General features: G+C 41.5%; 1 protein-coding gene across 5 annotated transcripts in view; it reads right to left on the minus strand.

The window, feature by feature from the left end:
• ADGRB3 (adhesion G protein-coupled receptor B3) overlaps nt 1–16,951 on the minus strand; it is a 458,060-nt gene that overhangs the window by 199,673 nt on the left and 241,436 nt on the right. For all 5 annotated transcript variants that reach the window (XM_082218223.1, XM_082218224.1, XM_082218222.1 and 2 more), the window contains 3 exons: nt 14,323–14,469; nt 13,087–13,162; nt 8,275–8,377 (listed from right to left, as the gene is read on the minus strand). In XM_082218223.1, coding sequence (XP_082074349.1) covers nt 8,275–8,377; nt 13,087–13,162; nt 14,323–14,469 — 326 coding nt within the window. The remainder of the gene's footprint in view (nt 1–8,274; nt 8,378–13,086; nt 13,163–14,322; nt 14,470–16,951) is intronic.

Below are 16,951 nucleotides of genomic sequence, written 5' to 3' on the forward strand. Positions count from 1 at the left end.
TGCTTATCTCCTAACAGATGGTTGGCATGATCAGTTTTGATTATGCAGCTCACCTGTCTGGGAAAATGTTCTGATGGCCCTTGTGGTCTCTTCCAACTCTATGATTCTATGATTCTGAATTCAAGCCTGACATCTCTACCGTAGCATGCCAACAAGGATATTCCTGGTTCAAAGCCTACTTCTGTCATGAACTCTCCAGGCTGCACTAGGCAAACTACTGTTATCTCAGCCACAGCAACTTCTGTCTGACTTGAGAGGAAGTCAGGATGTCAAACTAAGTTGGTTTCTCCCTGTTGCAGTAGTCCACACATATTATGATCTGTTTCAGTCTTGATTTTAGCACAGAAATGGCTTTGGCAATATGGTCACCATGATGGATGACCTATGCTGGGAGAAGAACAGGGAAAGGGCAAGCTTACTTGTGACTCTACCCATGATGGTATCCTTCCATGTAGGCTGCCCAGATTAGGTGATGGGTATACTACCTCGTTGTGCTTCCATTCCTTTCTAGAAGTCTGCTTCCAGAAGGTGGTGCTGGTGAACCGCGGTTTAGTATTATGCCTGACATACTACAGAGTTTCCATTCCTCACACTCCTATCTGCCTCTAAAGGGATAGGTATAGCAGAATAGTGAATAGAGTTGTTTCTAGATGTGGAAGATGAACGACTTGGTGCAGAAGTGTAATGTGGCTGATCAGTCCATGGCAGTCATCTTTTGATCAAGTCCATAGGTTTGGCAGACAGGTTATGACTAGTATCCTTTCATACTGGTATCCCGTCCCTCAGGTATTATGTCTGTTAAACACAATTCTCACTAAAGTTGCAGTTTTTGAAAAACATCTCAAGTCTCCGACATTCATCTGATCATAGTGATTAAATTAAGCAATAAAGAAATTGTTTAACAAATCATACACTGAATAACATTGAGCTGTTATTCATGTAACATGAGAAAAGAGTAATTGAATAAAGAAAGTCGGGATTTTATTTCTTATTCAGTAATTTAATTAAATAATTAGCCCGTTTAATTGGTGGCATGAACATGAGTGCTTTGTGAGCTGTTAATACAGAACATTCAATGTCTATGGATGAAACAAAATTATCTTCACCTTATTAAGTAGAGTACAAAGTTCAAAGACAAACTGTGCCAAATGAAGACATTTTAATTAGAAAAATTACTATCTATTCTTAAATTCAGGTAAATTATGGCAAAGGAGAAAAAAGAAAATCATTAAGATAGCAAGTGGGGCGGGGGCAAAGATACTGATTAATTAGCAATGGCATTTTCAACTAACGTTTTTATCTTCCTCTCCTTTATGCAGCAATAACAACAAAATCCTGTTACACAAAGACATAACAAGATCTCAATCTCAGACATTTACATTAGGGGTGGGGAACCTGCAGTCCTCCAGATTTTGTTGGACTCCCAACTTCCATCAGCCCCAGCCAACATGACCACTAGTCAGGAATGGTGGAAGTTTAGTCCAAGAACACCTGTATAGCCATAGCTCACTTGAGCCCCCCCTCCCCAATTTACACAGCCAAGTCCACTGGAGTGGACAATTTCAATCCAGTTATGGTATGTGTGAATCTATGGAGGGCTTCTGAAAATTCCCTCAACTGAATTGGTGGCTGGATTCAACTAGGTACTTCTGCTAGTGGGAGCCAGTGCAAGGCCTCCTGCTAGTGCAATGGAACCTTCTCCCCATTTCCCCTGCAAATGGCTCTGGGGTCTTGGAGAGATACCTAGAACTGCATGCTGGGAAAGGGGAGCTTGCTCCATTAGGCAAGCATAAATGCATGCACTGAGGGAATGTTTGATTTAGCAGAAGCCTGAATTCCCCCCTTTGAGTTTTAAGTTACCTAGTTTTGTCTCTGAGGTATGAGAAACTATCTATCTTTTTTCATTTTTGAATTTTGTACAAAGCACAGTACATTCTTTTCATAACTTCAATGCCCTTCAGTTCATTTGCATCTTTCCCTACACTGTGCATCATCAAATGCTGCAAAAAAGAAAACGAAAAGTAATCCTGATGTGGCATGTTTCCATCAAGATTTATTTTTGTAGACACATTGTTTCATCAATGCACACATGCGTAGGAACCAAAGATACCAATACTATGAAAGTTATGGCAAACTGTGCATGTGCTCCATATCCAGAGATAGTTTTAGAAATTCACCCAGTTACACTAGAATTCAGGAGGAGTGTAATTGTCATGAACTGGCAGGACAACAGGGAGGGGGAAGAGGATCCTGGCAAAGGATGTAGCCGAGACTGGAACATACCAGGGCAAACTGGGAATGGGGAAGGAGAGGTTGGTGTAGGAAGTACTCACAAGGTGATGGTGGATGACCAGGGGATGGGGGTCAGTGCCCAGTGTCTCCATGAACATTGCAGGCTCTGAAGCGAAGCGTAGGAAGCAGTGGGTGGGGTGCTCTGGGAGGCTGAGGCAGGCAAGAGCCTACAGCCCAGCTCCCTAGCTGGCCAGGTGGGGCTCACTAGCTCTGGGAGAAGGGGTGTGATTCCTCAGCTGGAGAAGGCTTGGAACAGGCGAGGGTCTCGTGCTTCATCAAGCCCAGATGTTGCAATCAACATGCAAAGTACAAAAGGGCAGCAGAGGTGAGGTGCTGGGTCTGCTCAACTGCCCATGCTGATGGACCTCAGTTTGGATGCTCAAGGATCTCTGTGGAACTGTGCTTTGTTTGTACTTTGGACATGGTGATTGATGTTGGACTGGGTACTTGACATACTGACTTGCTCCCAGGTAGGCCAGGGGTTCAGGACAGAAATGCAGGGCAGAGTGAACCAAAGAAACAATAAAGGAATGGAATGGGGAAAATACTTTCAACGCAGTTCGTGATGTTGCTCTGTTGCTATTCCCCATTCTTACCTTTAGATATTATTCTGATAGTGTTAGATGTTTTCCAAGTTAAGAACAGATTTTTATTTATTAACATTTCAGCAGAGGTGTGGTTTGTATGTTCGTAAATTCATGTTCATGAGTAAAGTGTTATGCAAAGGGTATGATTGCTGGTTTCACATCACATGTGGCCCCGGTAATTCATGATGAAGAAAAGGTGTGTGCGTGTGTGCGCGCGCGCACACACACACACACACACACACACACACGTAAGAGACAGAAGAATGGGGCATCACAATTCCACCACCACATCTTAGCTTGTAGTGTGGATCAACCTGTCTCATGTGATTACCAAACTTCATAAATTGAGGAAAGTGTAGAATGGTTTTGGGGGAAGCAGCAACTATGCTGCTAAGGTAACATATGAACAGGCTCACAGAGAGCAAACCAACAAATGTGGAATATTCAAAGGGTGTTGTAGTATCACTTGAGAAAAGACCTAAAGGGCCCAATAAAATTCAATGCATTGAGTCCCAGAGATGTCAGTGCTTCGAGACTCCATTAAAGATGGTATTTCTTACATAGATTCTGGCAGATATTAGGCAATGATTCCTGAATGGATTGACTTTGCGTATATGAAGTCTCTCACCCCTTTACTATTGAGTTCACTCAAGGGACTGAATCCGACCTGCTGTCTGAAGAAAATGGAGATTTTGGATTCAAACAGAGCCAAAAGAAAACGACACCTCTTCCAGGATGTTATTGACAAGACTATTGCTTTCCTGCCTTGTCAGCACTTCCTGGCCCTGTGTTAATATGGTAGTCATTAATATCCTGTTACAGAAAGGTAGACAAAGCCAAATGACAATCAATGCCCTGCATTTTCTGCTGCCAGAATCAAGCTAATAAACATTTTAAAGAACTGGCAAGAGGCAAACGCTATGTCAGTAGATTACTGAAAAGAACAATAAAATAAACAAGCTGAAAAAAGGTTTCTAAAAATGGCTTTCAAAGACGTTCGTTTAACCTTCCCATGGCCTTGATGCTATTGGCCATTTTTTAATTACTTATATGGAGTTTATCTGTTGATTCCTACACTGATACAGTTTAGTGACACTATTTTGATTCTTTCTTCTTATCTCAACATGGTGACCAAAGTCACTACAACCTTTTCCACATGCTGCCCCATTCCCCTTTGCTTGCAGTTAACCCTTACAGTCCAATCCACTAACTGGTTTTAAGGCAAAGCTACAGATAGGGGAGAAACTTAAACAGATTTGCACTACCTAATTTACACTTTCCATAGCAGTATGAGAGCCAAAACGTAGTTATCCTTCAAAATTTGCACTTCGCTGAATTTTACAGTGCAGCTCTCCAGCTTGGGAATATGTACAAAAATGCATACAGTGGTACCTCTGGTTAAGAACTGAATTCGTTCCGGAGGTCTGTTCTTAACCTGAAACTGTTCTTAACCTGAGGGTAGCACTTTAGCTAATGGGGCCTCTCACTGCCACTGCCACGCGATTTCTGTTCTCATCCTGATGTAAAGTTCTTAACCCGAGGTACTACTTCCGGGTTAGCGTAGTCTGTAACCTGAAGCATTTGTAACCCAAGGTACCACTGTATACTGAATGCAGATTCACATATCCTTAGGCACAACCCAACCAAAGTTAAGCCCTTCTAACTCTCATTGTTTTCAGAGGGACAGCTTAGCATGTGGCTAAATCTCTCCTATTGAATTCAATCAAATCTAAAAGTGCTTAATATTGGTTGGGTTGTGCATGTAACTTTTTAAATTAGCCATGGCTAATGAGCCCATATGGATACAATTTAAACCCAAAAGAAAGTATTTCCCTGAATACTTTTTCAAAATATAAATTGAGGTTTTTTTGGACCTTTTTTTTAGGTTCAACATATAGCTTCCTAGACTCTGTTCTTTGTACTACATATATTATGTTTCTAGAACTAGTATGTTTTACAGGTATATAAAACTGCTTCTGTATGTCACAAAATCTCAACATTTTAAGTAACTTGCACAGTCATGCTTATGCATTTTTGTGATTTGCTATGGGAAGAGAATCCCAGAGTGGCAAAACTATGAAATGCAATCTTCACATGATTGTCTACAGATGGTTTGCAATTTAATTTCACACCCATGGTATTTAGATGTAAAGTGACCACAAATAAACTGATAAATGGATCATAATAAGAACTCAAATTCTTATTTTCAACAATGAAGTCCTTATCCTTTAGTGAGGACTTCTGGTATCAGAAGACTTGGAGCTTTGTAAGTTTAACTGCAAAGCCACAATCTGGTGTGCTGCTTTTGAGCTGAGAAGCAATAAGTACTGAAGCAGTCCCTACTGTATAGCTAGAAAAACTCTAGCTATGCAGATTTTCCTTGAGTTCCCTCATGCCTCCGGGATGTGAGAAGGTCAGAATGGTTCTCCAACAATGAACATATCTTAGATGTTGAGCACCAACACAATCTAGGCTCAACCTGCAATGAAACTCTAATTGATGGATGACTCCAGACTGACAAACCAGCCAACTATCTTTCTGAACTCTTGGTCTGAAAGCAATTCATAGCCTTCATGCTGGCATGCTTAAATGCCATCCCTTCAGGAGTACTGTAGGGAAGATACACAAACACTCACTCCCACACATGCAGTTGCCCCTGCGACTCTACAGAGGTCAAGTAGGCGACCCATGTCCTCCTGCACTGCTCCTTTTACATGACTTGCATAAAACCTTTATTGAACATTTCTTATTAGAGCTGCCAGGATGATTAGATGTATTTTATGTCCTTCAACTCCTCTCCAAACCATGTATCCATCAGTGTGGCCTACCTACAGCAAATAAATCCCACCAGGATCTGATCCCAGCCACTCTTTATTTTCTCTTTGTGTGTGTCTTTTTTATCTACCTTATTTTATTTCATTCCAGATTTTGCTATTATACACAGTTGGATAATGTGTTTTATGTGTTTCCTATTTTGATTCTTTGGTACTAGTCATTGAACACAACAATAAAGATCTTATTTGACGTGAGAGTCATTCAGCTAGTGGCCTGAAATATGTGGGATGCAGATTCCCACTGGCATTGCTAGATAGATGGTAAAACATATTCTGTATTGTACAGTATATTGAGTATACTTCATTAGGCACTATAGTACAGTGAATAAGAAAAATGCTTTGAATGCTTTGACTTCACATGCTCATCTGCATTGGATCTATGTCTGTAGTTACTGATATAGTAAGGAGGCCTATCTGTAACTGAAATTTGTGAATGCTTCTAGCAGTTTCTTGTGTTCAGAATTCTGTTAAGAAAGTCCTGCCAAAGATGTTTGTTTACTACACTATACAAATGTGAGAAAGTGTAAAGTATTCAGCAAGGCTCTCAGATGTATACATTTCTGAACATTGAAAAGAAATCTGTCTGCATATAGGAAAAGGGATTTTTGGACCTCTCAGCAAGCTTAGGCTCTACACTGGAAATCAAGTTGGAAGCTTCCTCAAGTTTTAAAAGCACAAAATAAATAATACATGGGGCCAGTTCAGGTCTTTATCAGGCAATGACCCAATTCCCATGGAAAAGGAGGAGAGTGCACCTCTTCTCTTTTGCATCTAATGCAGGTCCGTCTTTATCACACGCAGGGCTGTCTTTAGCATATGCGCCACCAGGGTGCAAAGATCTGCCCCCAAATTTAAAATTGTTGAGCTTATTTTGGGAGGGTAGAAGCCAAAGTTGTTGACCATTTTTAAACAACGACGGAGTGGAAGAAACTGCTTTTCTTTCCTGACTCGTCGGGAAAATTTGACGCTATGGAGTAGCAGAGCGACAGAGGAGGGGGGCAGGGAATTTCGCTCCATTGATCTTCACTGCCGCCAATCAAGAGAGACCAATATACAGTAGGTATACATTTGGTGCCCCCCCCCGAATTCAGCGCCCAGGTGCCCCGCACCCCTTACACCCCTGGGTAAAGACGGCCCTGATCACATGTGACATGAGCATTCCATACGGAGGCGTGCATGCATGGGGGCCCAGTCCAAAGGATTCTTCTCCCTCAAAACTTAAATGTTTGTGGGGAAAGTATCTATCTTACTAAGTTTACTTTAGTATAGTCTTGTGGGTAGAGTGCGTGCATAACATGTTACATTATGCGTGTTGTGGAAAGGGGCATGCACCAACCCTGGGAATTTGTCTTGCCAATTTCAGTGATTCCATGCATAAGGGTAGGTACTGTGTGGCTCCATCAACCAAACTAGTGCAGCCAATAGAAATAATGAGAGTTGTAGCCCAATACCATCTGTAGGGTGGCCATGAGAATACCAACCCTGCTATATACCAGTTGAAAAAGCTATGAGAAAGGTAATCATCTTCTACCTCAAAATCAAATGATACTTTGATGATGTCTAACCACCCAATATCAATATATATCACATTATACAGTTGAAGCCAAGGATTCACACAAATCCTTACAAAGTCAAATATATACATTGAAATGTTAGTATGGTTTAGCAGTAGAACATACCTAGGGAAATCAAGTGCTCAAACAAGGCAGTTTCTATTTACTTGCGATTGAATTAAACTCTGCTGCTTTAGAAGGTAAAGGTAAAGGACACCTGACAGTTAAGTCCAGTCACGAACAACTCTGGGGCTGTGGCACTCATCTCGCTTTACTGGCTGAGGGAGACGGCGTTTGCCTGCAGACAGATTTTCCAGGTCATGTGGCCAGCATGACTAAGCCACTTCTGGTGAAACAAGAGCAGTGCATGGAAACGCCGTTTACCTTCCCGCCGGAACAGTACCTATTTATCTACTTGCACTTTGACGTGCTTTTGAACTGCTAGGTTGGCAGGAGCTGGGACTGAGCAACAGGATCTCACCCTGTCATGGGGATTAGAACTACCAACCTTCCGATCGGCAAGCCCAAGGCTCAGTGGTTTACACCACAGCGCCACCTGCGTCCCCTTTAGAGACACACAATTAACTCGGGGAATTGTGAGATCTGTGCAATGGATCTGGTTTTAATATAGGGGTGGCTGCTCCATTATAACAAGGATGTGGCTATTCTCTGACCCTCCAGATATTGTTGGACTCCTATCTTTCACCAGCCCAAGGCAGCATGGACAATGGTTAAGGATGGTGAGAGTTGTAGCCCACCAACATCTGGGAGACAAAAGGTTAACAACACCTTATGGGACTGCAGTAAGGTAAAGCATTGATTTCAGTATGAATTAAAGTTGTAATATAAAAGCAGCAACTCCAACAAAAGGAAAAAAATAGATAAACCTAATGGGTTAATGAAGAATTTGACAAAACAGTTATTTCAATACATTCTTTGTTTTTTTATAAACGAATATAAATAATGAGTTGTATAATAATAATGAACATTCACTACATCAATACTTACATTAGCCAAATGAGCTAACTCTATCTCTAGAAAGGAATCAGATGTTTTGGGCTCAGGCCTTATGGTGACCACAATGATTTTGGAATTTACAACTGTATAATTTCTGGAAAAAAAACAGTTAAAAAACACACATTTATTAAAACCTCAATATGATGCAATCAAGCAAAGAGAGAATATGACTAGATGAGAATTTAAATTAATATCCCTACATGCCATTTATTGTAAATACATTTCCCCCTGTTCTCAGACCTGGTGAAGAATTAAAGAAAGCCCTCGTGCTGATCCAAGAGCCATTCCTTAAGTATGATTCATTGATTAAAGAGACAGATTGACAACACAAACCTTCAGGCAGGTCTTTAAATGGCTGTAAATTCATTTATCTCAAGGTGAACTCAGTAGGCTTGTTTTACACAAAACAAAACATATTTCTTGCAAAGTTCTGGCCTGGCTGTTTTGCTGACTGCTAACTGAAAAAGTTAAGATGGATGACAGCAATGAGTTTCCTCAGAATCAATTTTTCTGATCTATAACCAGGGAGACTTAAAACCCATTTCATTCCATATATGAATGAACAACGAGATCGTTCGAAAGATACCCAAGGGTTTCAATTCTCAGATCACTTACGCTGGTGAGGCCCCGTTGTTTTCCTCTGGGATTCTCATTTATGAGGCCAGGAGGAGTTGACCTCATGCCCACCAAAATCATGTGGAGAGTTTATATCAGTTTCTCGGTCCTCAGATTGGTGCCCCAGGTGACAATCATCAAACTACTTCCACCAAAACAGCCTCATTTGTTTTAAAGGTATTCTTGCGTAAAATGTATTTTGACGACAGCAGCCTTAATAAGCTGTCCTGTTTTAAAGAAGCATTGCCTCATGTTTTGGCCCTCTGTCATTTTCTTTCCAGTTGATTCTGAAGGGTGTTTTGAGGCGGCAGAAGCTACTCAGGGTCATCACTTCAGATATCAGTGGTGAATGGTGGGGGCAACAAGTATTGCCGTTGTGGGATGCAAGCTTACAAAAAAACCCCAAAAAACCCATCACCAAAGAAAAATGTAATGTAATGGGTTCAATCCAGATCTGCTCTTCCACAAACAAAAGGGTTCAGATCCAGTGGGTGGGGGTGATAAGAGGGGGAACTGGCAAAGAATGCTTCCTTTTCCTTCTGTCTGTAGGAGAATATATTTAGTAGAATTCCACTTCAGGGGACTCTAACGCTAATTGTTTCGATACAGATGGTACTGAAATTTTTCTTATCTGGATTTTGGTGTTCTAAACCACCCAACCATTATGTTAGCAATTTGCCATTGTTTCATTACTTATTTCTGAATGTGGTGCAAAGAACTGTTTTACAGCTTTCGGCCCTCTCCCGTTTGTTTCCTCCCCTCCCCTTACACTGCCAGCGCATACCTGCAAATTGAGAAACACTGGGGGGTGGGGGAAGCATTTTTATGTGGCTGCATATATACAGTTGCACAATCCCTTTGTGGAGTGTTTGCCTAATGCACAGAAGCGCATAAATGGATGCCAGGATTGCTTGTTTCATTTATTTATTTATTTTGCAGAGTTTCATCAATGTAAAAGTGAGTAAATGTAAGAAGAGGGAGAGAATTTGCAAACAGAACTGCTCACGGTTCGATTCTAGAAGCAACGTTAGAAACTCTCTGAAGTACTCTTACTATGTTACCCATGTGAAGGCTCAATGAGGGAAAAAGGGATTTTTGGCTTATGCCTTTGGCCCTGAGCCCCAGATGACATGTGGCTTGCCCTGGTGTCTGTGCCTTACAATGGACATTTAAGACAGGGGGAGCCTACTCAGCTACACTCACCTACTCCTAACTAAAGTACCCTGTTTTCTGTGCTGGTTATTTCAAAAATTAGCACAGCATTTCCTACAAAACTTATTACAATGCAGTGCATATCATGATATACTGCACGTCTGAAAGCAGTACATACATCAAGTATCAGTTCCTGCAGGATGACGGGGTGCAGTTATCCCATTCACCTCCTGCTTATATTTTCATGCAAAGTCCAAAATTCCTTTATTCATGGCTGTATAAGTTTGTATAGTAGCACTGAAACATTCATCTGTCCTATATTTTACTAAACCTTTAAAAGGAGACAGGAATGTGCAGCTCCTACTTAAACCATCAGTTGGACCGATGATGTTTCCCACTTTGGCAACATTCACAGATTAATTACCCCCACTCCCCCCAAAATATCCATCTGACAAATATTTAGCAAATCCCTTCACCAGATGGAAAACTTTCTGTTATGTCTGAGATGGATAAAAGATGCAGGAGAAATTGGGGTTTGAGATGCAAAGCTAAACAGAAGAGAGAGAAAACCCATTTTGAAGAAAGTGGTAAAATAATATTACAAAAATGAATATTAATAACAATAACAAACACAGCAACCCAGTCCAGAGACTCATTGTGGGGGCAGGTGCTCTTTGGAGCTTCTTCCCCTTCAAGATCTTCTCCATTCATTTTAGTCAAAGAGGGACAGCATATGCCATGTTATGTTAATGGAATGAATGACACGCTGCAGCGTTTGGTTTATGCTTTTCTCTTTTAAAAGCCCTTATATTTCCAGTTGACATTTCTGCTACCGTGCAATGAAGCACTCCTACTGCATGTACTTAGTGCAGACAATCAACTGCTGAGAAACGCAAGACAAATTCTACTAAGCACAGGAATATATTTTAATATTCTCTCTCTGCACTGGGAATCACTGGGAATAAATATCATGGTTATCCGACTCTGAACGAGTTTCCTCTCTTTTCAACAACACTGTAAATTAGTGTTCTATACTCCCTTGAGAAAGTCAAACATCTGTAGTAAAGACATTTTTAATGGTAAAAGGCATATTGTCAATGCCATATGCAGAGGCAGTTGTGAAACAACCATTCGTATTATGAAGTGCTGCACCTAAATCTCTGTGTGCTGGAAGTGACTTGGAAAGTGACTCAAAAGCATGCAATAAATAGCAGAGTGCAAAAGCAGATTGGATTACAATACATACATATTCCCCCTTATATATATCACACTGGGCATAAAATGGTTCGATTAGCTTTTCAAGCATTCCATCAGTTTTGTTCCATTTCCATCAATCGAGGTGCTTATGTGCCATGTCAAACCTCATGACTGAGTACAGTTATCTAACTGAGCCCACTTTGAATCTCACATTATTATGAATCTGGCCCCTTCATCATTGTACTTAATGTATGAAACTCGGTCGTGCTGAGTCTCAGACTGTTTTTAAATAAAGACCGGCATTTCAGTTATTCTGGAAGAGTTTATGTTTAATGAGCCTCCACTTATTGTTTATGAGTTTGTGAAACGCCTGAAGACACTTCTGGCATGAAACTTATGTTAAACAGGAAGAAAGCTTATACTGATTGCGAAAACGGAACCTGTGAGATCAGTGATGCAGTGATAGGTACAAATTGTGCCATGCTTCAGTATTACCAAAATTCCTCTAAATTTGTCTTGTTGAAGAGAAATGCACAGAGGTGTGAGGAAGGGCCTCCCAACTCTCCAGACAGAAAAGTGTTTGATAATATCTAACTCCACAGTTCTGCATGTAGGGAAACTATCAATTAAAGTCAGGGAAGTCTTTTTTCCACAGGAAAGGAGATGGAGGGCAGAGGTTATGTCTCAGTGAGGGCTAAATAAAGGCAGCATGTCACACTGATTTCAAGCTTCAAATCCAGGACAGCCTCTAATCGAATTTCTAAATAGAATTGTGCTTCTGAAAGCAGTCATGATGGTGAAGGACTTATCTATATTCAAAACATGTGTATGCTGCCTTATTTTAGAATTACGGGCAGTTTACAAAAATGAACAAAACACTAAACAATAGCAGTACAAAGTTCAAAAAGGAAGATCAGATAAAAGTGCAATTAAAAGTTGCAGAGTTTATGCATTTTTTGTCAGCATTGGGGGAAGTCCAAACCACCTATGGCTCCTTTTTCCATTTATGGGCCAAGCAGGTAATTTTGCTCAGTACCCAAGGCCTGCCTTCCTCCTCCTCACCTGCTGCTGCTGCTGCCTTCTCCTGCCTTGCCGCAGAAGCCCCCTCGTCTCCATCTCAGCTCGCTCTACTTCTTTTAGATCAGAGGTGGGGAACCTCCAGCCAGGGAGCCAATTGTGAGTTCCCTGGGAGTCCAAGGTGGCCCACGATACCATTTTTCCTAAACCATGTCCATCTGTCAACCAGCCGATTGTGCACCACTTGTGCAGCATTGAAGGGACTTTTCCCCAAGGTAGTTGGTGTTTCCAAAAGGTATCTCCCTCCCCCTTTGATCAGAATGGGAGGAAGATCTGTCCTTCAAAGGACAGCTTTCCCCTCCTCCCCTCCCAATTGGGACTTCAAAGCATAGTATCAGTTGATTGACAAATGGGAAGCCCCACCCACTTGTCAAATTTGGCCCACCAACAGGTGAGGAGATAATGATCTGACCCACTGGTCAGAAAAGATTCCCCATCTCTGCTTTAGATGGTCCAGTGTCTTCTGTATCTCCATGTTTCTTTTACCCCTTCCTTAGAATTTCTCTAACTCTCAAACTAGGGCTGATCCCAGAGAGGAGTTGAGAAGCAGGCAGGACAGAGTTCAGCTGGTGAGATGGGAGGGCAGGAAAATAATCTGATCTAGGCCCCAGGCCAAGTTGTCCATCCCTACTCTACTGAGGGGGAAAGTCTTGTACTGCATTAAAACCCATGGCAATTGCCGTCAGTTTTCAACTCAATACATCCCAGATGCATATTTTTGAAGTAATATAAATCATCCTGTCTCCTAGTCACAACACATACCTTAAGGTGGGTAAAATCAGTTCTAAATTTTTGTATAGTACTGCTCCAAGAACAAATACGGTGGATTCATCTAGATCTAAAATGAAAGTGGGGAAGAGAGGGAAAACAATGTGTACGTTAAATTTCTTGCCTTTCCAACATAGTCAGCATATGGGTACGTGAAAGGGTATTTATCATTGTGGAAGAAGTTCTATCTTTAAAGAAATCATCATCGCAATGTGAAATATATTTCCAAGTATGCTGTCATAAAAATGTAATATGATATATTAGGGTGCGGGGAGGGAAAGGTCTCTACAATTGGAACATCTCACAAGATTTAAAGCACTCAGAAGGCTGGCTGTTTTGTGAGATTCATCATTGGCCGCTAAACCGTACCAGCATTTCATGATATATTCTGCCCTGATTATGAAAGATCCATAGGAGTTATTTTTAGCGGACTTCCCCCACCCCCTTTAACACTGAAGAGGACAGATTTCCACAGCAGCAATTCGGCTATTGTATTCTAATTCTGAAATATCAAGCCAATGCATATTGCCGTAGGAAAGTCACTGTAGGAGCCAGTCTCTACACTAACGCCCACTCCTGAATGGAAGGCGTTTCACACATTATGCAACAAGAAACCTGGTTTTGGCACAAAGGGTGTACTCAACAGGAAGCCACAGTGAATCCCAGTTGCCTGTCAAGTATACCTGCACGATGCCAATATTTATTTGTATTCATACTACACATTTTTAGATGCATGCACTATACTCCTAGCAATGTAAGGTAAGTCTGTGTGTGGAAAAGGGGTAACCATGGGTCTCATAGGAGCCCTCTCCTCACCTCCTGTCCTCCCAGCTGTCCCTCATTTATGTAATGTATGTACAGTGTACCTTGGTTCTCGAATGCCTTGGCTCCCCAACAAATTGGCTCCCAAACGCTGCAAACCCAGAAGTAAGTGTTCTGGTTTGCAAACATTTTTCAGAAGCTGAATATCCAACGCGGTTTCCGCTTGAGTGCAGGAAGCTCCTAAAGCCATTTGGAAGCTGTGCCTTGGTTTTCAAACACTTTCAGGAGTCGAACGGACTTCTGAAATGGATTAACTTTGAGAAGCAAGGTACCACTGTATGCAGAAGAGAATAATGATCTCTGTGTACTTTAAAATGGGAGGTTATTACAAAGCTTCTGTAAAGTGATAGGCCCAACCTCTGTCTACTCCTAAGAAAATATAAGGACAAGTGCTCTTTAAGTTTTTACCTGTTGACATAGGGGTGAAGATGTTTTTTGGAATGACAACCCTATCTTCTGAGTTTCGTGCCCAGTCGACCATTCCTTTCCTTCCTTTCATGGGGAAATTGATGTCTGTGAGGACAGATGCGGCAGGAAGCTTCTGAATGCTGGCCACTATTAAGAAAAAGAATAAAAGAAGGGGGGGGATCAAAAGAACACTTGCTTTAACCTTCACAGCAGTAGCACTGAGAAAAGATCACACTAGTAAATTTTGACTATGAGGAAAAAGGGGTTAATAAAAAGTTTTAGAGGGTTATATTTCAAATAATAATTAAAAATAATGTGTGCGGTGTACATGTTTACTCTGAAGCGAGCACCATCAAATGCAATGGGACGGACTCACAGGTAAGTGTGCATAGCATTGCAGCCTTATAAGGATATGAACCATGAAGAAGACAAGCTTATACGTGACTAATAGTCTGTGGATGGATGTTGTGGCCTTGATTCTCTCGCTTGTCAGCCAGGTTCAATATCTTAGCAGGGATTATTCTCTCTGTTGGCTCCTGCCCTGAAACTCACATGGAAGGACATAGCGGAGCTCTGTCTTCAGAGCATATTCTGAACTGATTAAAAATGACAGAACTAGGGAGAGGATGTTGAGAATTGCTTGGGGAGATATAACTTCTGGAACCAGGCTAATGAAGCAATAACAATGCCGATATCCCTTGCACAGGCCTAATAAGATTTGAAAACAAGCCCCATTAAGTAGATTGACATATTAGCAGTCTGTAGTCTTTTTCTGCACAAAGCAAAAAAAACCAGCAACCAGCAGCTCACAAGCCATTTCCCATTACTCCTCACTGTGAAATGTAATTATTACTGTTTTATTACTCTCTTGCACAGCACATTTGGTGAGCGAAGTTCCATGGAAACTTTTTTTTAAATTTACCTTCACAACGACCCTTTGAGGCAGGTAACTGATATGTCCAATTTACAAATGGGGAAGTTAGAAACTGACGGATTGTTAATTGCCCAAAATTATTATTTATTCTTATTTATACAGCACCAGCATGGAGTTATGCAGAGTACATTCATGGCACAGTGGGAGATAACTTCGAGGTTTCCCCTCCCCAACTCCACTGGCTCACTGATAATAGTTGTAGGATTTATCATTATCATTATTATTTTGCTGAATAGAGAGGCCCGCTAGGTGCCTACTTTGATCTCTTTTCAGTGCCAGGCACATCATGTTTGGTTTGTCACGCTTTGTAAAACTGATATTAATGTAGTTTCGTTATCTAGTATTTTAAACCTGCTTTTGGCAGTGCAGTGGTACCTCGGGTTAAGAACTTAATTTGTTCTGGAGGTCTGTTCTTAACCTGAAACTGTTGTTAACCTGAAGCACCACTTTAGCTAATGGGGCCTCCCGCTGCCACCGTACCGCCAGAGCACGATTTCTGTTCTCATCCTGAGGCAAAGTTCTTAACCCGAGGTACTATTTCTGGGTTAGCAGAGTCTGTAACCTGAAGCGTCTGTAACCTGAGGTACCACTGTACTATATAGTTTTTGCAACTGCTTAATGCTGTTGTCATATTTGGTGGTGACGGTGGCGGCTTTTGTTGTTTTTCTCTTACTAGCTTTACATCAGGCAGAGGGGCTGGGTGATTCAGCTTGGGTGGAGCAGGGTTCAATCAGCCAAGATCAACAAAGTGTTTTGTCTGTACTTCCTTCTTCTGCCCCAGCAAGGCTGTGGGCACGATGGAAGCCCCGCTACTCCACAAAGCACTCCAAGGCAGGGGGATAAGAGTAAAAAAAAACTTTTAAAACTAAAATAAACTTTTAAAATAACAATTTTACTTATTTTTAATTACAGTGCAATTTTATGCCTGCTTATATGCTGGTATAAATCCCAAACGGCCTCTACAGCGGATGGAAGTTGCTTAAAGTTAATCAAAAGATGAACTTTAAATTAATTTTAAACCTAATTTCCAACCAGTATATCAAGGCAACAGCAGTGCAGGTGCTTTCCTGGGCCACACCATCCAGAATGCCTTGCTCTGAGTCCCAGGGTGATGCAGACAGGAGAAGTGGCAGAGCTACCACCCAGCTCAGGTGGGCTAATGTCTTGCACCAGCCCCACTAATATTGATTTCCTTTACCTCTGCCTCCTCTGTGAAACTCTGACTGCTATTCCAAGCCAGTTGCACTGCCCAAAAGCTAGTAAGAGCACCACTGTGTCACCAGTTTTCTTTCTATTGGCCAATAGCAGGAATTGGAAGCAGAACTGCACCTCAGCAAAACAAAAAACAAAACCCGAAAAAATGAAGCAAAAAGCCCCAAGGCCTCTCTGACAGCTCAGTCATATAATAATAATTTAATAATTTATTATTTATGCCCCGCCCTTCTGGCTGGGTTTCCCAGCCAGTCACTTGCAACCATCCTTGGCTTCAATGATTCAAGCCTCCTACAAGCATTTTCCCCATATATTCCTTGCAAACTCAAATGCCTCTTCATGTGGAAAGGCTAAGACCCCTTCACATCCCCCCACCCCCCATCAAAAGCAGTGAAAAACAGGATTCTCAACTCACATGGCATTCAAATTATCTGTTCATCCGTACACCCCTTAACCTCTCTCGACACACACAAACAGAACTGA

The sequence above is a fragment of the Podarcis vaucheri genome (genome assembly GCF_965113315.1).
Source record: "Podarcis vaucheri genome assembly, chromosome: 3".
Classification (NCBI taxonomy): Eukaryota; Metazoa; Chordata; class Lepidosauria; order Squamata; family Lacertidae; genus Podarcis; species Podarcis vaucheri.